Source organism: Streptopelia decaocto, assembly GCF_964273445.1.
Source record: "Streptopelia decaocto genome assembly, chromosome: 2".
NCBI classification, from domain to species: Eukaryota; Metazoa; Chordata; class Aves; order Columbiformes; family Columbidae; genus Streptopelia; species Streptopelia decaocto.
Window position 1 is genome coordinate 39,887,614 of NC_138655.1, and position 22,360 is coordinate 39,909,973.

The following is a 22,360-nucleotide window of genomic DNA, read 5'->3' on the forward strand; positions in this document are numbered from 1 at the left end:
ATAAATACTATAATATAAAAAGTAGCACGTGGAGATGGGGAAAATGTAATATTCTAGTAGTAGAAGGACACTTGTATTTTCCCTTGGAAGGGCAAAATGTGTCTCAGTCACATAGCTGTGTGCCCCACACTTCTTTGAGTTCTTTGCATTTTGCACAGTCCAGTGAAGCTCAGATCCACATTAAAAGACACATTATGTACAACTGTTCTAGGCAAAATTTCCCATACCCAGGCAACAGGTTACTAGCGATCCACCAAGGATGCTCTCAGGGAACGATCCCTGAGTTCATATATGGATCCAAGGAAAAAATGATAGAAGATCCTGAAACAAGAGATCAACTGTCCAAGGAAAGCTGTGATGATAGATTCTCTCTGCCCACCAGGCAGCCCCCAGCATCTCCAGGTGGTGGATCCTTTCCAGTTGGCATTGTTAATCCAGCTTCTCCATTTCCCCCAAACTTCTGGAGACTTCTCCAATCCCAAAGTGACCACAATATTCTCTGAAGTCACCATCAAGGGGAACTCACTGATGGTTTCCAACTACTGGTTCCCTTTTGGCCTCTCTCTTCCCTTAGCTCTACAGTGGATACAGCCTGAAGGGTCTCCCCTGTGACTACAGGTCCCAAGCTGGCTCCCAGCCCAAATGGCATCCCACCAGTAAGGTGGTGGACCTTTCCATTTAGATCCACGCTACAGCGATGGAGGATGCCACTGCACAGGGTGATTGCTTCAGGAGCAAAAGGCAGCACGTAGCCAACCTCTCAGCAACCTGATGCTGAGCAGACACAAACCCAAGCTACAGGGACCAGAGGGATACCAGCACCTGCACAGAGAAGACAGAAATAACTCTAAACAACAGAGTGGTTCTGAAGATACCACCCTTCTCACAGAATAAGTACTGGCATCACTGGTTATTTTTAATATTTGCTTATGTGCCCACCCAGCCCTTTACCATCTGACCACCTACTCTCTACCTTCTCCCATTCTGTTGGCAAAGCCTTGCAGCAATCTTCCAGTCTGTTAAAGCTAAAACCAGACTGATTTCATCTACATGCCTGCCTTAGAGCAGAGAACAGCAAAACAACCCTCTCTCTACTGTCCTTTGGTGTCCATTTAAAGTGTCTGCTAAAACAACAGCCAAGGTATTGTGAAAGGGCTGGATGCTTTCTTGGTGGTGGTTGAGCCTCTTTACTGATTTGGAGCCTTTGGTTTGACTTACTTGACCGGCTTTTTCTCTTTTCCCTGACAATCATGCGATTTAAATTTCCAGCAAGATACATGCAGAACTATCTTACTTGGATATGTAAGTAAAAAGGGGGAAGGTCTTACGTATGTTTGTAAAAATACACTTGGGCATACATATTTTAGATGTATCAGAAGTGCAAAAAAAAAGCTTCCAGGTGTCCCCTCTTAAAATGCTTTAGTTTGCATTTGGTGAGGCAGGATTGGAATTAACAAAGTGGAACTTTTTTAATATTTAGATTTTTTTTTGTTGTCATTTTAGACTTTTGCAATAGAGGAGGACACCCAATCTGTTCTGCTGGTGAATATTCAGTCTATTGGGCCAGAGAGCTGGTATAAAGATAGAAGGAAAAAAAAAAAAAGTGGATAGAGTGGGTATCAGGTCTTCAGCACCATTTCACTCTACATATCTGCTCCTGTTGTCTCACACTACTTGCTGCTGCTGACATTAGCTTGGGTGTGTAAGGACCTTCTGACATCTCAATCTCTGTGGCTTCTAAATGAAGACGTAAAGTGAGTTGTAAGTATGATGAAGTAGGGGATATGAATTAAGAGCTAGACTTAATGGATGGCTAACACAGGCAGATGAATCCATGCAACTAATTGTAAAAGAGCAACTAGTAAGCTACAATGCTATGTGGGAGACAGGATGGGGAACTCAATTCAATGCAGCAGCATAAGAAAAGCCAAGGAAAACAAAGCAAGGCACGAAGTGCTGTTGCATTCCCTGCTCCACCTGCTGGGGCAGCCCAGAATACCTTATCATGTTCATCCAGACAACAGTACTGTGGTAATCTTCTACTGGCTTGTTACCTAGCGACCTTTCTCCAAATAATTATTTGATAGTAGTGAGTTGCATTATTTTTGTAATCACATCTGAGCCTTGATTTCTCCCTGTTCAGTGTTTTGAGTAGCTGCAATTAGGCTTTTAGGTGTAATAGGATAATATAGAAGCTGCTGTTTTGTTATCAAGTGATATGATTCAACTCCACAGTTTAAAAAAAAAACAAAGCAAAACAAAACGAACAAATATTGCTCTAAGAAGGTGCAGTTTGCTACACTGAGTGAGCAGTAATTACTCCTCATGGTTTAGTTTGCATACATTTGCTTTCCTTGCTTTGGTTTCCATCTCAGTTGTCTTTTGTCTCCACTTTTTTAATTGCCCTCTTTCTTTACAGTTTCTTCTCTGTGATACCTAGAAACAAGTAACTTAACCAAATCTTAATATTCCCAATTGTTCCTAGCAACCATAGGTTTGGTAGTTCCCTTTTCTACTAGTTTTAAGGAAGCCTGTCATGCCAGAATGCAAAATATTATTATAATACTTTCATCTGAATGAAAGGATGGTATTTGTTAATGAAATTTAGTTTATAATGCTTGATATTAAAGAGTTGATAGTGGCATTGTAAGTTCAAGGTTTTGACAGAAAGGTTACTAAATTCTGAACTGACATTCCAAAAGAACAAAGGAAATCCCGGAGAGAAAATAAGCTATATGCTGTAAGCAAGCAAAGTTAATTGCTTGATATATGAGCACTTCTGAGGATACTCTGAGATAAATATGTAAATATTAACTTGGTCGTTAGAGGAAACATCTGTCCATACTATTACTTAAATGCTCAGGGGCAATTGTCCAGAAACAGGATGCACATAAACCCAGTTCCCCAGCCTGTCCAACTTTATAAGCCACCAATGTTGATTATCCTAATGCAAATACAAGGCATTGTATATGCAGAGTGCTTCATAATGAAAAAAAGTGGCAGGGTCAAATATATCACAAAGATATCAGATGACAAGAGAATTGTGTCTCTACCATACTACATACATTCAAACAATCTACAGAAAAATAAATAATAATTTTTAAAAAATAAATCTGAGTGCACTATTTTCCTGGAGCCAGATGACTCACAAATTTTGCAGAAGGCAGAGTACAATGTAGACAAAATCTGCCCTTTGAACAACCATAACAGTTGCTAAAATAGAGCTGTAGCATGTTACTGTACTAGCATGAATTTATTATAGACTGTGTAGATCATTAAATAATTAAACTGATTGCCATTATTCTCTGCAGTATCTTTAATATCATTGTACTCATATTCTTTTAGATACTCTATTCTTATCTAGGTATACAAGACTTCTACCTTTTCCAGTGACCCAAGAAAACCAGGGAAAAGGTGAATCCAGCTAGAGATCTGTTGGATTTATTTTTGGGATCACAGTCTCTCTGAAGAAGACAGTACATTTCTGGCCTGATGACTTGATAACAGCAGCCTGTTTATGTTCTTTCAACAGAACTCTAAAATGGTCTTACCCAGCATATCAGCACAGACAGCAATCCACAGCCTCCAAAACACCCAGGCTCTGAACAAACCTAAGTCACTCTTCCCCAGAAACTAACAGTATAATAGCTTTCATGAAAGCTATACATGTATGTAAATACAAAGAAAAATACTTAGGCACATAAAATAAATACCATTTTTGTTCTTTAAAACAAGAAACACATACTGACTAGCACAGTTCACATTAGAATGCACCACACAAGTCTGATTCAAAGTTTACCAGCAGGTGGTGACATATAATTATTTACTAGCAATGTTCTGGCTTCAAAAGATTCTGAGCTACAAGCAGCTACCCCATACAAATTTTTGTTTAGGCTTTCTTTTCATATTTCTCCACCTTTCTGAGATGTCTTTTACATGCTTCACAGCTGCAGAAATGTCTCATAGCTGCAATTGTGTCTCCTGGCTGTAGCATGTCAGACTGCTCCTGCCCTGTGAACTGCAGGGCTGCCATCGCACTGCTGAGTTGTTTTTTGTGTGGTTTCTGTGTTTTTCATCTGTTGATGAAAAATATTAACCCAGTTTTCACAACACATGTGAGAGAAAAAAATGTCAATCATTTCTTTATAGGGTGTATGTCTTATTTAATTCCAGTGAATAAACATGTTTTATTGTTAGCTGTGTGCAAATTTGCTATTTACTCCCAAATGTCATCAGCAGCTTCTCGTAACTCCATTACATCCTTCTGTGCACCAGTGATGCTGAGCTATGAAGCCAGCAGTAACCCTGGAAAAAATGATTCACCTCAGCTTGTCTATTTAAATACCATGTATGGGTCATGACTAACGAAAGCCATATAGCTACAACGTATTGGATGATTAGTGAGTTGTTTCCAAGCAGCTGTATGAAGCAAGCCAGAAGGCTTCTCTTTGGATTCAGGAATCAACGCAGGTCCTCTCCAGAAGTAAGCTGGGCCTGTTTGCTTTATGGGAACAGCATTGGCTCCACAGAGGCCAACATACTTCATTGGCTGGAGCAGGGGTGATAGATAAGAGTGCTTCTGGCAGCCTCTGCAGTCAGTGTCCATATCGAGGTGAAAAATGTCCTGGTGCCCTTTTGGGGACAGTAGTGCAATGTAACCATGCATCAGTCTTGGCACATGTCCTGGCCCTGAAGGCACAAGCAAAGCCGTATCTCTGCTGACCTTGCAGCTGGTGTGGACAGCTGGGCATAAGTAGAAGCAGATGCTAAACACATCTTACTGGGTAAAGTGTCAGCACACTGCTTTGTCTGCATCCATGTACTCTTGAGTTCTCTTTTTAGACCAGTTCTAGCTCAGTATGCGCTAGACTTTAACCAAAACATCAAATAACAATTGTTAAACCAAAAGATCTAATGACAGTTGTTGAGAGGTTTTCCATTTTCTAACTACCACCCACTGCACTGCTGAGTTTCTCCACTGTTCTTAAGGGATCAACACCTATGTTCAAACTTGCAATGATGAAGGCTTATACATTCAAAGATACCTGGTGCTTTATTCCTGCTGGTGTCATTGGCCTGAGGGAGTCTTGAGCCCAAGTCATGTCAGTTCTTTGCACTAATGTTCTTCATATCGTTTATGGTAGGAGTTTCCCTCACAAATTCAGTATGTTTTTCTGACTGCATCTGTAACTCCTATGAGTTGCCACTTTGGGCTGAAGCAAGAGAGCCAACCCCATACACAACACACAATGTGCTGCAGAATATGTAATATCTGTCAATCAGTGTGACAATATGGTGCCTTCAAGCCCTGCTGTACAGATTGATGGCAACTGCCTGTGCTTTGGCAATGGGAAACGGGACCCAGATGTAATGTCTCTGTCTGTCTAAAACTGAAGAGTGCTAAAATACCATATCCAGAACATCAGGGTAGCCTACTGGTGCTGCTGAAAAAATCAGGAAAGCCTAATGCCCACTGATATAAATGAAAGGAGAAACACACTTCTCATCTGCTGAATTTGTGGGAATATCTGTGGCAGACAATGCTCTTGCTTATGTTTCTCACAAGAACTTATGTCACAGGCTGTAGCCTACTATAGTACTGGCTGCTTTGGGGCTATAGATTGGCCTGGTTAAGAAATTATATGGGAGTTGATCTAGCACTAGGAAGGCCTTTAAACTATGTGAGAGTGACTCTGTTCAGTCATAATAGTTGTTTATCAAGGGCGCTACCACATAAAGATCTCTTAAATGGAAAAGAGGGGGAATATTTGATTTTCCTGAGAGAAAAAGCTGTTAGTTAAGGTAGGCTACCAAGGAGCTCTGGTTCTTTTCCTACATCTGGTCACACTTTTAGTATGTTATATATGTACAAATCAAAACTAGAAAGAAGGTGAGAAGCTTTAGAAAAGTCACTCCTGTTGTGACAGCAGGATGCTGTTTATAAATGATGTTCTCATCACATTGCAGCACAACTGCCCAATGCATGTAAGGAAAAGGCATGTGTGACTGGCAGCTCTACCTGGTGCAACACGTGATTGTGTGAGGAACCACAGGTATCTGTTGCTGATTAAACATTATTCCTGTGTATTACATACAAAACTGATGGAAGCTTCTTTTTCAGTGTTGTTTGGACATAAAAAAGCTGAGACCTACACATGCATTAAGAATTAGGCAGAAACATAATAAAATGGTCATAGTTTTTTAGGATGAAGATAGGAAGTGGTCAAAAATGACACCCAGAACTGCAATTTCCTATAATGGAAACAAACAGGAAATGGGAAAGCATAGATTTTATAAAGCAATTCTAACAGTCTAAATTCAGCTGTTGAAAAAACAGGTTTTTTCTAGGAAAGTATTAGACACACCTGTGCTTAAATGAAAATGAAGTGGAAGACTGGATCTTGAGCTGATATGCAAAAGGAGTTGGCTATTAGATTGAGGGCAAGCCTCAGTCCTGTCAGAAGTGTTTTCTTCGGTATAGAAACTTAAAAATTGCCTCAAATGTAATGACGTTTTCACAGAGCTATCCCATGTCTCACTGTCTTCCTTGGTTTCAAGCCAGGAAAATATTCCTATCTACCAGATTTGCAGCTCGATGTCTTCAGGGTAGTGTTTGAAGGGGCAGACTTTGGTGAAAAGTCCAAATCTTTGCTGTTCTATTACACAGCTGTAGGGACACCAACAAAAACAGGTACAAAAGTGAGCCTGGAAAAATGACTAAAACCCATCAGTTTCTGCCTTAGAAATATATTAGGCCCTAGATGAGTAATGAGACATCACTATATGCTACCTGAGCTGGCTCTTCAATGGCTCGATGCCAGGTGCTAAGAGCAAGCCAAAGTTCGAAGTCTCACTAGTTAGGAACAAGGGGAGAAAAGTTCAATTTTATGTGATAAAACTAGCACCATAATAGAAATAACACATCTGTGCCTTTTTTTCCTATGATCATCCAACAATCCTCACTATGTGAGTTAGTCATGGTACGTGTTCATTTAAAACAAAAAGCAGCATAGCCCTCACAACCTTTTCCTAACTTTTCTTGAAGTCTTTAAGCAAAACACAAGAGGGGATTTCTATTGAATGTTCACTAAATTCATCCCAGATTACACTTTTCCCTCTTCTGAGTACCAAAAGTGCTCTCCTACTCCCCAGAGCTTAGCCCTGAGGGAAAGCAGAAGGGAGAAGCTTGACATTCTCTCTGTCAGATAAGAGCATGTCCAGGAGCAATCCCAGCACTGACTCCTGAGCAGCTGGAATGTCTCCTCCAGTTACCTGATACCTGGATTATCTCCAGCCCACAGCTAGTAGACTTTTTGTTTCAGCCTCCCATTTGGCCCTTTGCAGTAGGTCCCCCACTTAACCCAGTCCTCTCGCCCACCCAGCTCTTCCTGACTTCCTTCCTTCCTTTTCTCATCTAGATAATTTCCCCCCTGAATTAGCAACATTTGTCTCTCCTAGCTTTCTCCTGGGCAGCCTGCAAGCAGTTATGCTTGATGTGCCCCTCCTTTAGGGTGAGGAATATGTCTACAGAGCACTGGGGACTTAGCAATATACAGACAGCGTATGGCAGAACTCGATGTGGATGATAGGAGAAAATGGGTACACAGGGATCTATTTAAGCAGAAAGGAATGAATTAGAGAAAAAAAAAAAAAGCGGGGCGGGGTGGGGGTGGGGTGGTCCTCTGAGTGCCGAAAATTCAATACATTTTTCAGAATTTTCCTGAAATGGGACCAGACATCATATTCCAAGGCTGCAAAGTGGACTGAATTGGTGCTGTACAGCTTGGAACAAATGCAGAAAGAATAATAATTAAATGGGAACGTAAATGGTGGATTGGGGATCCAAGGACATAGGAAACAAAACAAAACAAAAAACTGTGGTTGTCTAATCCTGCTTTCTCTCTCATGCTATATTATAGAAACCCCTTTTTCCCTTTCTACCAGAGAAATGTTGTTAGAGGGAGTAGGTCCATCCATCCCTGCAGCCATCCCTTTACCTGCAGCCAAACCCCCCAGCATTCCCTCTCACAGTGGCACACCAGAGCCAGGACGGTCCACATGAAGGAGAAGGGAGGGGATGAGCAGGATGGCTGCTACAGGACAACACGAACTGCAACCACCATTTAGCCCAGTCGGAATCCTCTGGACACCTGTCAGTAGCCATTTCATAGATTGCTAAACTTGAACTATAAACTGCAATTGGTAAATCTGTAGGATAGATCAAAACACACCTGACAGACCTTCAAATTATCAACTGTTACAGCTCTTTGATTACTTTGGAAACACTACTGATAGGTGACATCAGCTCAAGGCCAGGTCTGCAACTGTCTACATCAATCCAGTGAAGCTCTCTGCAGAAAGATGTCAGCACAGAGGCAAAACAGGCTCTCTCTAGAAATGGTTAATCAATAGCTTGCTAGGTGGGCTGAAGGCCATTAGATACAGTGGTGCACCTACTGTATATAAATAGTGACATGTCTTCTGTGTCATTCCCAGTCCCCTCTCCTGCCATACTGGTAGTTACCAGTTTTCCAGTTGGAAGTTTTTGACCATTACCAGAAATGGTTGTAGCATCGTGGATCTGGGGAACAGTGATAATACTCTGTTGTGGTTTTTGGTTTCTTGTAGGGAGGAGAAGGAAGAGGTAAGGAATCTATTTGTAAATGCATCTCAGTGTACCTAGTCTTTATTTCTGTCAAATATACTGTGTACATATAGCTAAAAAAAGTGTAATCTTAAGACTGCCACATGGACAGATGCAGGATAGCATGGGCAACAACGTATTTTGGTCTTTTACAACAGAATTTTATGTATGGGCTTTTTAATAATAGTGAGGTAATGCCTAGACATAGCTGTAAGTACAAGTTATGCATAAATGAGGTCATTAAAATATGAATATGCATTTTCTGATTTCCCAAAGTACTGGGCTGTAGTTTTACCTGCATTCTAATCACAGCTAATACTTATACCTAATTATAGTTTAATACCTACTTACAAACATTTTCATATTATCAGTCTATCATATCTAGTTCCACTGTTGAATACAGATAATATTTATGCACCTTACTGTGTCAAATATGTATTTCTTAAAAGCACATCTGCTGGCACATCTACATAAGAAGCAAATAATTTGCTTAACTATTGTAATTTTGTATTTTTCAACAGTCATTTTCTTGTTTTACTCTTAAAAGTTTAATAAAAAAGGTGAAAATAGCTAACTTTAACCATCAGGAATTTATTATAAAAGATAAAGTATTGTCTGAAAGTTATTTAAGTAGCCATGGTGTCCCTATGCAGGAAAGTAGTTTTCTGACTGAGAATAAAAAATATCATTTAAATGTATACTTCACTTTAAGCATATTGTTAACTTAAAGCATGTGCTCAACAATACTTCACCTCAAAGACGAACTCTTATGCTTGCTGAAGATCATGGCAACATTCCCACTGTTTTCAGCAGGATCTGGTCCAAATGGGATATGCCAATAATAATAAGCTTTCTATACTAAAAAAATATTCCCCTTGGTATTCAAATTGAATTGCAAATACCATTGCCTAAAAATGTATCAGACAATATGAATTATATGGATTATTCATTTATGGGACAATTATTTAGCAGTACATGTTAGCTAGGGGCAACAATGTTGCATTCAAGCAAGTGAAAGATAAATTTCTGACCCAGGGAACAGAAAAATTATAAAATCAAACTATGTTTTATTATGTTTATTATAATACAGGCTGTTAAAGTTAGTCTTGTATACTGTAGACCTCACAATAGGCTTACTCTTTAAATGAGAGAAAATGATTTGTCAATATACTATTTTTGGTTTGGTTTATCTTTGTTTTTTTTTTACATTTTTCGTATTCCAAAAATCCTAGCATCATAATTTAATTTACCTGGAAGTCCTGGAGGAGACAGCTTCATACACAGCTCTAAATTCAGCTTTTGTTTGTGTTTTGTAGGCGACAAGGTGAGCCGCCCCTTGAAAATGGGTTCCTCCCATACCTGGGCTGTGCCTTGCAGTTCGGTGCGAACCCTCTTGAATTCCTCAAAGAAAAGCAGAAGAAGCATGGCCACATTTTCACTTGCCGAGTAGCAGGGAAATACATTCATTTCCTCACTGACCCTTTTTCCTACCATGCATTGATACGCCAGGGAAAACACTTGGACTGGAAAAAGTTCCATTTTGCTACTTCTGCCAAGGTACCACTTGAAAATTGGTTTTAATATCTAACATGCAAAGTATCTGCTGGTTCTATTGGTTTAAAACACTAGGGTCCTTTTTTCCCTTAATGGAAAGGAAATTTGCAGTGATTTGAATTGTCCAAGAACGATATTATTTAGTCATTTAGTATCCCAAATTGCTAAAGTAGAAACACAAATATCACCATCTACAAAATGATAATACAGCTTGCTGAAGCTGAAATCTTCTTCAGGAGGTGCTCACCACTATGGAAGACTTGGTCTTAGTGCCTTAAAAAATGACGCAACATGATAGGAGCTCAGGCAAACTCTTACTGAAATGAGCAAAAGGTATCCTGTTGATGTGTAGGTAACCACCTCCATTTACTTGTAAGCATCTATCCAAATCTATATTCATTTGCCTACTTAACTGCTATGGTTTACTGAGAAAGTATCAGTTCTAGTATTAATAGCCCTTATTATGCTTCCCCCTCTTAAGCTATGAAGTTTTACTTTGACTTTTTCCATTAGACTTTATCATCAAGGTTATGGCAGGCCTTATTTATCATGCAAACCATTTATTTTGTGACAGGCTTTTGGGCATCGTAGCATTGACCCAGCAGAGGGAAACACCACTGAAAATTTTCATCAGACTTTCATTAGAACCCTTCAAGGTAATGCCTTAGATGCCCTCATTGAAGCAATGATGGAAAACCTACAATACGTCATGCTGCAGTCAAGAATATCTAAACTTCAGCCTAATGACTGGGTGACAGAAGGACTTTATACGTTCTGTTGCCAGGTGATGTTTGAGTCTGGCTTTTTAACACTTTTTGGGAAAGAATTTAGTTCAAATCACGATAAAAATCTCTCATCAAAGCAGGAAACCGAGAGAGCTCATATCCTAAATGCTCTTGAAAACTTCAAGGAATTTGACAGGATCTTTCCAGCCCTTGTGGCAGGGCTGCCTATCCACCTCTTCAAGAGTGCCCATAGCGCACGTGAGAAGCTGGGAGAGGCCCTCCTCCACAAGAACCTCCTCAAGAGGGACAACCTCTCTGAGCTTGTCACCCTCCGCATGTTCCTGAATGACACTCTATCAACCTTCAATGACATGGAAAAAGCGAAGACCCATGTGGCGGTGCTCTGGGCCTCCCAAGCCAACACCATACCTGCCACATTTTGGAGCTTGTTCTATCTTCTTAAGTAAGTCCCAATATTTCTTGTTTCCAAACAAGACAAATGTTTATCTTTCAGAAACCAGTTAATTAATAGAGGCAAATTCCACTGCTTGATACCTCATCTGTGTCAGAAAGCTTACTGATTACAACAGAAGTGGCATGTTGTTCTGGACTTCCACAGAAAACTCCTTCAGTTATCTGGGACAAAGTACTGGTGGTAGCACAGAGCAATTCCGTAGAAGTTTAGAAGTTTTTTTGAATAATAAAAAAATACTCCAGGGCAATGCTACACTTTGTCAAGAAAGCTTTGGAGTAAATCTATATGATATGACATTAAAAGTGCTGGTTGCAGTCAGAACATTAATTGTATTCAAGGCTCCCAATATAATTGGACATTTTTAGACCATCTCACCATGGCAGGCAAAATGAGCTTTAACTTCACTAACATTTTCACAGGTACTTAACAGAAAATAGTTTATATTTTCATAGATCCTACCAAGGTTGACGTGTAGACTGTTGTTACTCATGAGAGGAGTGCACACACAGTTCAGATAATACTACTAAATGTTCATTTTAGAGTAGGCCTCTGTGGAGTATAATCTACCTCAGTATGACTTAGTCTTGAATATGTGTTTAAATTTCTGACATTTTTATTTAGCCAGTGACTTGCATCCTCATATCTACCTGCCAATGCTAGTATCTGCAGTTCTTTAGTACCTTTCATTGCAAGAACACATTGTCTTTAGGTCTTCTGGCATTGGAGTCTTTTAACACCCTGATTGGTTGTGCCTTTATCAAGACACAATTGCATCCTCTATTATTATCTATATGTGTTTCACCATAGCTCACATATTCAGTGTCTGTAAGAAAGTCTAGACAGTGAAGGATACTATGTGGACTTTTAGTATTAGGAGGATTCTTTTCAGCTAGACAGAATATTGCCACATAATAGGACATGATCCAGGATAAGTGATGTTATAAAACTGATCTATGATCAGGTTCCTACACTTCCTACCGGCAGTGGGACTATTTCCTAATCTACAACTGACTGTTTTATTTCTTATTCTTGGCACTGCTTTTTACCTATTTATTACCTGAGTTATGCATTCACCTGAGTCCTGTCCCACTTGTCATTGGAGACAGAATCAAATCCTTGGGGTTCTTTTCCTTTTTTTTGAAGCTGTTGTATCTTTGCCAAGACATGAAAAAGTGTAATTTCAGCATTTTGCTTTAACTTTTTCATTTTAGAAGGTTGTACTTGTCAGTTAACAAACTGAACTTTAGTCAAGAAGAAAGTTAATGGCGAAACATTTTTAAACCATTCTTTAGCGTAAAATCATGTTATTCTTCTGCTCTTTTGACCTTAGGAGTCCAGAAGCAATGAGAGCTGCTACCAAAGAAGTGCAAAGTATTTTGGAAAGTGCTGGAGAGAAGATCAGCTTAGATGGCAAACATATTTCCTTGAACCGAAAACAGCTGGATAATATGCCAATACTAGGTATGGTTATTTTATGCAGGAGTACCAGAAATCATCCCACAGATTTCACACTCTTCTATTTGTTACCAACGAAATGCTTGCTATGGAATTACTATGGAATTAGCCAACACACACTGGAACAAAAACTTCTGTGTTCCTTAGCAATAGTCAACACAGTCTCCCTAAGGTCCCAGGTGATACTGACAGCATAAAAATTCACATGAATAGCACTTTTCTGGTGGTTAGTGGCATGTCTCAATACTGCTACACAGCTATACAGCATAGTATTGGAGATCCATGGAAAATTCATAACAATATTTTGTTTAGTAATGACTTTAGGTGTTTCCCAATTTTGTATCCTAATTCTTATGATGTGAAGCAATATGTTCTAATACCATTATTTTTATTTCTTCTTAATATATTTAAAATTGTAGGCACATTTTTCAAAAGTGTCTAAGTTACAGAGAGTTTTGAAAATGTCACCCTATAACTATTGTTCTTAAAAAAAAAACCATCAGCTTATATTGAAACAAAAATAAACCTCAAGTAAATTTTTATGAGTACTGTTTTCTATGCACCATCTCTTAAAGTTTCAGAAAATGCTGATCACTGCACTGTTTTGTTGTTGTTGTTGTTTGGGGCTTTTTTAATGTATCCAGTTTTGACTGGTTTGTTCTTTATCTCAGAGTGAAAATGTGTCTCACTTTCAAATATTCTGTTGCATCAAGTCTAAGTATTTTTCTAGGGGAAGCAGATTATGTTCTTGGTGTTATCTGCAGAGGAGATAATAATGCTAAAAAGAAATGAGAAAGATACCTTCTTAGGCATTTACAAAGTTATTGTTAAAATATTTCTTCTGATAAATGCAGAGTTTGATAATGGGTTTGAAAGAGTTCAAAATGTGTGACCTTCCCCAAGGACAGGTGCATCCTATTTCCCTGGTAATCATTCATTTTCCTCTCCCGACAGACAGCATAATCAAGGAGGCAATGAGGCTATCAAGTGCATCCATGACTTTCCGAGTTGCCAAGGAGGATTTCACTTTGCACTTAGAGAACGATTATTACAACATTCGCAGTGATGATATTGTAGCTCTTTATCCTCAGCTCTTGCATTTTGATCCAGAAATCTACACTGATCCCTTGGTAAGTATTTATTGAAGTGCATTAAACTCTGTGCTGGAGCAGAACCTAACATGCCTTTAAACAGAGTATCTGTCAGGGGTGCCCCCATAGCTGGTTTTCTGTTGTACTCCAGTCTGTTCTTACACCTGGAGATGTAATGATAGGCAAGAAAAAGAATAGTGTTGGTGCCAGCACTATCTGCAAAATATGTTTTAGTGTAATCAAAAAGTGTGCTATCAGCTCAAGAGAGCCTTGTACTGACTGTCTTCCTCAGTGAGAAAAGATTACCATTAAAGGGGGGTTTGAGGGAGGACAATGGTAAGGATAATATTTTCCCAAAGGCACAGAATGAGAAATCTTCCAGTTCTGCTGCATGAACAAGAATGCAGGTTATAATCCTTATTTTAAGAAATCAGAAAAGAAGAGCCATAAGCAAAGAACTTGAGATCATGTCCCACATACCAGAACTTCAATATTCAAATATCAACTAACTCTTTTGTGTGTTTAATTACAGACATTCAAATATGATCGCTTTCTCAATGAGAACGGAGAAGAAAAGACTGACTTCTACCGCAATGGTCGCAAGTTGAAGTATTACTACATGCCATTTGGGACAGGCATAGCAAAATGCCCTGGCAGGTTATTTGCTGTCCATGAAATTAAACAATTTTTGGCTTTGATTTTTTCATATTTTGAGATAGAGCTTGTGGACAAAAATGTGCAATGTCCTTCTTTAGATCAATCCCGTGCAGGACTGGGTATTTTGCAACCAGTCAATGACATTGATTTTAGGTATAGACTGAAATGTGTATGAATATATATTTTTTACTATGCATATAAAATATGTACTATATAAATACACTACATAACGTATACTTTATATATATTTTATGTATATATGCAAATGAAATATTGCAAGTCTTCGGGGAAAAGCTATATGAAGATGCTAATTCATCAGTCTAATGAAAAATGCATGATGTATACTGTTACAGTGTCAGCATGCACTGACTTTAATGCACTGTATTGATACAGATGTTTCCTCTTTTACCAGCCATTTTGAAATGCAAGTTGAGATTCTGAATTGTGCATGTATAGTAGTTCTTTTTTTCCTGTCAGCAAATACTTCCCCAGAGTGAGTTAGAATTGCATCAGCTAATTCAAAATAATTGTCCAAATTCAACTACAGTTAAAACTTATTCTTTTTTATAATTGAAATGCTGAGGATGGTGGTTCTCCCCACAAGGAAAATGAAAATTTTGTTGTATAAAGGCTGATTTGAGGTGGGGAGGGAAGAATTTCCTGGGGAAGTACCTTTATGGTTTTATGAAAAACTAGAAAAAGACCTGAAGAAAATCTACACAACTGTTCACGTTCTAGTGAAACTGCAAAACTTGTATTATATTCATTGTAATATATTTCTTTTCAGAAAGTTGTAACTGTATTAAAATAAATGATATTGCCTGAACCAAATGCATAATCTGACTGTGTGTCATTTTAATGTCTTAAAGTTCTCAGAGATTTACACCAAAGCCACTTAAGCCAGCTTTAAACCAGCCAGCTCAAATGTCAATATGGAGATAAATAAATAGCCACTGTATATTCACCAGTGGTTCTGGTTGGAGTTTGCACCATTCTCTGAACTCAGTGTTTCCATAAGCCTCCATCAGTCATACTCCTTAAGTCTTCCTTGTCTAGTTCCATTAAAGTTATCATGGGTGATGTGCTCATGGTGGCATGTCTGTGAGAGCAATTGTTCCAGGGATAATCTAACATGGTTGTCTGTACCATCCCTATCCTTTTCTGCTTCAAATAATGGATAGATAGATGTCACAAAAGTCCATTTTTAATGAAACATCTCCAGGCCGAAAGAGAAAGCTTTCTTATCATCTGCCAATGAAAATAACAAATGGACTTAAAATACTCTTGTTATCCTGGTTTTGTATGTTTCTAAGGACCTATGGTCTGACCTATTGTCCTTGACTCAAAAGTAAGCATCATCACAGAAGATCAGATACAGGACTATTAGATGTTTTCAAACTTCACATTCTGGCAAGACATCCAGTCTAGCTGATGGAGCTTTTCCTAAACATTGAATTCTGGATTGAGTCCTTGAACTGCTTTAAATTATATAGAATCAGAGAATTGTAGAATTGTTTAGGCCAGAAAACATTGCCAAATCCGTCACTAAACCATGTCCCTAAGTACCATATCTACACGTCTCTGAAATACCTCCAGGGATGGTGACTCAACCACTTCCATGGGCATCCTGTTCCAATGCCTGGCAAACTTTCTGGAAGGAAATTTTTCCTCATATCCAATCCAAACCTTGCCTGGTGCAACTTGAGGTGGTTTCCTCTTGCCCTATTGCTTGTTACTTGGGAAAAGAGACCAACACCCATCCCACTACAACCTTCTTTCACGTAGTTTTAGAGGGTGACAAGGCCTCCCCCGAGCCTTCTTTTCTCGCAGCTAAACAACCCCAGATCCCTCAGCCACTCCTCATCAGACTTGTGCTCCAGACCCCTCACCAGTTTTGTTGCCCTTCTCTGAACTCTCACCAGCACCTCAATGTCTTTCCTGAAGTGAAGGGCCCAAAACTGAACAAAGGATTTGAGCTGCAGCATCACCAGTGCTGAGTACAGGGGCACGATCACTTCCCCAGTGCTGCTGGCCACGCTATTTCTGATACACACCAGGATGCTGTTGGCCTTGGCTACCTGGGCACACTGCTGGCTCATGTTCAGCCGGCTGTCAACCAGCACCCCCAGGTCCTTTTCCACTGGGTTTTCCCTGTAGAGTTGCATGGGGTTGTTGTGACCCGAGTGCAGGACCCAGCACTTGGTCTAGCTGAATCTCATACAATTGGCCTCCACCCAACAATCCAGGCAGTCCATATCCCTCTGTAGAGCCTTCCTACCTTCCAGCAGATCAACACTCCTGCCCAACTTGGTGTCATCTGCAAACTTACTGAGGGTGCACTTGATGCCCTTGTCCAGATCATTGATAAAGAGATTAAACAGAACTGTCCCCAATATTGAGCCCTGGGGAACACTTCTCATGACTGGCCACCAACTGGATTTAACTCCATTCATCACAACTCTTTGGGCCTGGCCATCCAGCCAGTTTTTTACCCAGGAAAGGGTACGGTCATCCAAGGCATGAGAAGTCAGTTTCTCCAGGAGAACACTGTGGGAAAAAGGTGTCAAAGGCTTTACTAAAGTCTAGGTAGACAACATCCACAGCCTTTTCCTCATCTCCTATCCATTTTTCTTCTCACTAGCCACTGTGCTAAATATTCAAATGTAAATAAAAAGATTCTGTAGTGTGTGATTATTTATTACCTGTGTGTTGTCTTCATAATTTATTTAATCTTCTTTCATTTTCAAAGGAGAACAGAGAACAACAATTTATTGCCATCTGCAATACTTATAACATTAAACTATTATGTAAGATGCAAGTGGTTTTGAATAATTAGAGTACCTTGGTTCTCTTGGTAAGCTAAGTATCCAGTCTTTAAGTACAGCTTGTTTTCATACTTTGGTCAATAATATTTTTGCATTATTTATATAAATTATAGCACATTCAGTGTAAGTTAGCACTGACTCAGAGAACACGTGAAAGCCTGACATTCTCACAATTACTTGTATTCTGGCACACGTTATTACCTTTAGAGTATCTACTCCCCCATTCTTAAACAAATCCTGCTTAAAACAACAGTTTTTGAGGGTAGCAAGGCTATGCAATGTTTTAAGCAAAATACCCTTTCTTGATGGCAGGGAATTCAACACAGAATTACAACAGCAGATACAAAAGGCAAGAAGATGACTGCTAAACTAACTCTAGGTTCCCTGTAAAATTAAGCCTTCTATTACATCCACTTGTCTCCTTCAACTGACTGCTCTAGACTGCTCTGACTGTGGTTTAGTGTTTTCTTTCAGTTCGCTTGGTCTATAAGAAATTGAAGTATTCAGTAGCTCCTAGAGTTGATTTGACTTTCAGCTACCCAAAGAATACCAACACTGGAATTACATTCTCAGGGCTGTGCCTGACTGGCCCAATCTCATCACCCAGTCTCCCCCACAATGCCAACAGTGTTTGCGTTAGGTCAGGTGCCTGTTTTCTTCCCTGGGACTCTGAAGACCAGTCTTCCCTCAACTACTAAATCTTACCCTTGTTACAGTCCCTTTTCACTCCTTCTGGACACTTGCCACATGGGCAGATCTACAGAGTGTATTAGGAAAGGCAATGATGTGGTCTCTCTGTTCCTTCAATCCCTTCATAGGGACTTTGGCATTTTAACTATAAGTTCAGCTGCCGGGAATTGTGACACATTTTTCATTGCAGCAAGCTTAATAGGGGGTAGGAAGAAGGCTCAGTTTCTGTTGGAGGTTTACTTTTTCAGTGAGGATTAAATCAGTCTTTAATATTCAGAATGTACCAGATAAATGCTACAAATATGTTAGATTTTGACTATAGCCTTCAGCCAATTTTGTACCAGGAAGATAAAGAGTAAGCAAATAAAAATTCTGAAGTTCTGTCAGGCTGGACTTTTATTTACAAATTTATGTTTGGCTTTGTAGTCAGTGCTTAAATTGTTGGCATTCTAGAACAAAAAGTGCTTCACTGCAACTTGCATAAATCCCTATAAATTTCTAAAGGAAATAATGTAAATTGATAGTCTTAAAAGTCTATTTGCAATTAAAATAACTACATTTTAAAAAATGTAACACATGTCGATGTCTATGATGAACAACTTTGCTTTAAAAATATTTACTCCAATACGCAAAGTACAAAGCTTAGTTTTCAAAGAAATATTAATAAATCCAAGTCCAATGGAAAAGACATCTATTACTGCTAGGGCAGATATAACTAAGGAATGGCCAGAACTCCCAAATGTTCATGCAATGCAATTATCTTGTAATAATAACAATACAGATCTGCATACTTTAAAATGGCCAGCTTTAGTACTTCACATTGCTCTCCTGGAGAGCTAATTCACAGGTTTCCTAACAGAGGCAGCGATACCATTCCCAGACAACAACAACAGCAGAGGCAGACCTGAGGGTCCGTATCCATCCCACCCAAGTCAAGCATCTTAACTGCAGCGTCATCACAAATTGGCTGCAGCCAGTACTGGTGCTAGACCGTACTCAGGGTTGCACAGGTGGTTTGGGTTCTCCTGCCGAAACTCCTGCAGGAGCACGGTCCTCACCACTCAGCCTCCTGTCACTCCTCTGTTGCTGGGGTAGCAATTCTCCATGGACAGCTGGACCCATAACCTGTGGATTGATATTCAGTGTACAAAACAACAGAGGTGACCAGCTCTTTTTTCACAGTTCTGAATTCATGTAACTTAAGGAGGGTATCACCACATCACCACATCTTCAGAGGCTTCTGCGAAGTAATGACACTTTTTAATGTTGAGTTAATGTTATGCAGCTGAAAAGATCCAGTATAACCTCCTTAGCACTCTTGTGACAAAAGACATATAAAGGAACAGTTTGAACAGTTTTGAATAGGGATTTCTTCTTTTTTTTTTTTTGTATTGGTCTATACACAAGTACTTTAGTTTGCTGCCATGGATGCATTTCTAACCTCAGTTAAACCCCTGTTGTTAGGGTCACACAGATGCAAGTCAGGGGAGAAGAGAGTACAAAGTCTGTGGGTGCTGTGTTCAGCTAATGTAATCAAATACTTCAGCAATCGATAGTCATCTGCCTTGCTAGGGTCATGGACACAACAAGGTTATCACAGGCCAGTTCTCTTCACTGCCTCTCCTAATAGCAGTATTTTTCTTAAGACAGGAGACCAAAATAAATAAGACTAAAGACTGTAAGAGCGATGAGAAAAAAAATTGCGTAGATCCAGGCTGGTGGGAAGGAGGCAGCCTCTGCCATGGGTTGTGTGAGTATTTCACATTACATACTTACTAGATAAAATGCATAAAGCGATATGGGCAGACGAAGGGCAAAGACCTCACCTCCCACGTGAGAGCCCTAACCATTAGGTTAGCTCAGGCATTCACTCCTTTTCTTCGGGAATCTGTAACCTGTTTTCTCTGAAAAATGAAACAGATCCAACAGGACAATTCGCTTGACTCCCCGATGGCCCCCTTACCGCTAAAATGCTCTCTTAGCTGAGAAAAGATTCAACTTTGACATGGCATTGAAGTCTCTGAGGTAGAGGAGGGAACTGAGTCCAGTCTCTTCCACACCCCAGGGGACAACTCTAACCTCGTGGTTCTCCTGTAAAGGTTAAGTAAGAGCAAGAGGTTCCTCCCTGAGGGAGGTACAAACACATTTTAGGTTAGTCATACCAGGGAGTTTAAGTGCCCAAGGAGTTTAAGTGCTTTTTTGGACCCAGCTGCCTCTGCGCAGTGATCTTTGGATTAGGAGCAAGACACAGGCAGCTGAATGAGAGCAGGTGGCTCATAACCCAGCAGAATGAGGCATTTTAGCTAAGCAGATGGAATCTAGGCAGTGAAAAAGTTTTATAGTTTTCAGGCTAAAAGAAATCTTTACCTCATCATGGAGTTCTTGCAGGTGACATGATGACCTTACTAATGAAAACAGACATCTTACCAGAAAAAAAGACAGTTTTAAATTTCTGAAGCCATGCTGGCCATAGCTGTTGTGCACCAGCTTGGCTTCATCCACCGAGAAACTACCCCAGGTAAGCTTTTGCTGGTTGTTAAGGGTCTCATAACACTGCCCTGGGCAGAGTCATCTGCCTCCAGCAGGCTGGACCAGCTCCTTTCCAGCAACACGAGCAAGAAGCAGCAGCAGCCACACTTGGAGGCAGCAGCAGCAGGCTTGGGAGCAGGAGGATGCAGCATGGAGGGGCTCTTGGTGGTTGGGACCTGGCCCTTGTGAGCTACAGCACACTGCTAATCCTCTCAAAGTTAAGGTTCAGCCTGGAACTCCTTGACAGCATGAAGCTGACACTATCCTAGACACATTTTGAAAGGAAGAAGCTGCCACTGCATTGTGTGGAGGCTTGATCTGAGAGGCTTGCTTTGAGGAGCACCCCCCTGGCAGAGGGAGAGGACTCCTCATCTGTGGATCCTGATGGGCTGAGGGTCAAAGCTGCATGCAAAGCGCTGCTCTTCTCAGTCAAAATTGCAACACTTCTGGGCTCAAACAGAATCAGAACTGTAGGCATTTAGCAACAGAGCTGCCAGTGAGTTCAGGCAGCCACTCTTCAACTTGTCGGCTGTGGTTTTGGTGACTGTGGTTTTTCAAAAAGATTTTTCAAGTCCTACCTAAAGCTCTTAAACTGGTTTTGGATTTTACTGTAGAAATATCAGGATGAATTGCTGTTTATAACAAGATCTTTTATGCATGTTTCCGAAGATATAAGAGAAAGCAAAAAGAGGAAGAGTCATGGGGCATTTTTTCCTGAAAGCATGAAATAAATTATATATATGTAAATATAATTATAGCTTAGTTATCAGTTGGGTGCTTCAAAAGATATTGTTCATGGTCTTGATGTAAATGGATAGCTGTAGCAGTGTAAATAGGTATTCATTTATTGATGGTGCAGAGTGCTACAGTCACATGTCAGCAGCCTGAAGACAGGGCCAAGATCCTCATTCACACCACAATAAGGTCAACACTGTTAAGCAGCACACAGAAAGCACTTGATTATAATGATGCCTGCAGTGTGTCCCTCTTCGGCTAGCTGCATACAAGAGGCTTGGCAGTAAAAGCAGTCGTTGCCTCATAATAACCTTGGAATTAAACAATAAAAAGGTTACATACTATTAAGTGGACTGATTGTCAGTGTAAATACCCAGCTTGCTAACTGTTGTTGACTTATTTTGTTTTCTGCCAAGACAGACAACACTGTGGGACACACTTCAAAGCAAATGGTCTTCAGTAGTCCACCTGTCATGAAAAAAAGAGGTCACTTTAGAGCAATTCACTGAAGAGACACAGATTTTTAAAAATTAAAAGTTCATTTTACATAATTCACAAATAAATAAGATCCTACAGATCCTACTTAACTTTTAAAAGATAACAGTAATTTCTGATTTTCATGTCATCAGATAGCAGGATCCCATAGAGATTTTGAAAGATCAAAACACCTTGGCTGACTGAATCCCTCTTGTTATGAGAACTCTTCAGTGTGGCAAGCCATGTAATTATTTCTCAGTAGCATTTAAGCAACAGCTGATTTGGAAGGGATTAGATGTCTCTCAGTCTCCAATAACTGCAGACAGGAGACACATGAACATCCACAAAAACGTGATTAAAGACTGTAGACTGGAAAATGTCATGCTAGAGGTTCACTTCAGCCTGGGTTTCTCTTCTGACTAATGCCCTGCAGGTGCCAACAGAAGTACATGGGGGTATGGCAAGCACAAGTAGAGCTTCCTTGGGCTTCATACAAGACTCCT

The 22,360-nt window shown here is 39.9% G+C and overlaps 1 protein-coding gene across 4 annotated transcripts in view; it reads left to right on the forward strand.

Moving 5' to 3' along the window:
* The window catches only part of CYP7A1 (cytochrome P450 family 7 subfamily A member 1), a 26,528-nt gene extending 11,216 nt beyond the window's left edge, over positions 1 to 15,312 (forward strand). For 2 of the 4 annotated variants that reach the window (XM_082046139.1, XM_082046140.1), the window contains 5 exons: positions 9,961 to 10,201; positions 10,773 to 11,386; positions 12,729 to 12,859; positions 13,808 to 13,983; positions 14,477 to 15,312. In XM_082046139.1, the coding sequence (XP_081902265.1) occupies positions 9,961 to 10,201; positions 10,773 to 11,386; positions 12,729 to 12,859; positions 13,808 to 13,983; positions 14,477 to 14,776 (1,462 nt within the window). In that variant the 3' untranslated portion in view covers positions 14,777 to 15,312. Of the gene's footprint in view, positions 1 to 8,546; positions 8,645 to 9,960; positions 10,202 to 10,772; positions 11,387 to 12,728; positions 13,074 to 13,807; positions 13,984 to 14,476 lie in introns of those variants that run through there. The other 2 variants (XM_082046142.1, XM_082046141.1) reach the window with 2 other exon arrangements.
* Positions 15,313 to 22,360: the final 7,048 nt, after the last annotated feature.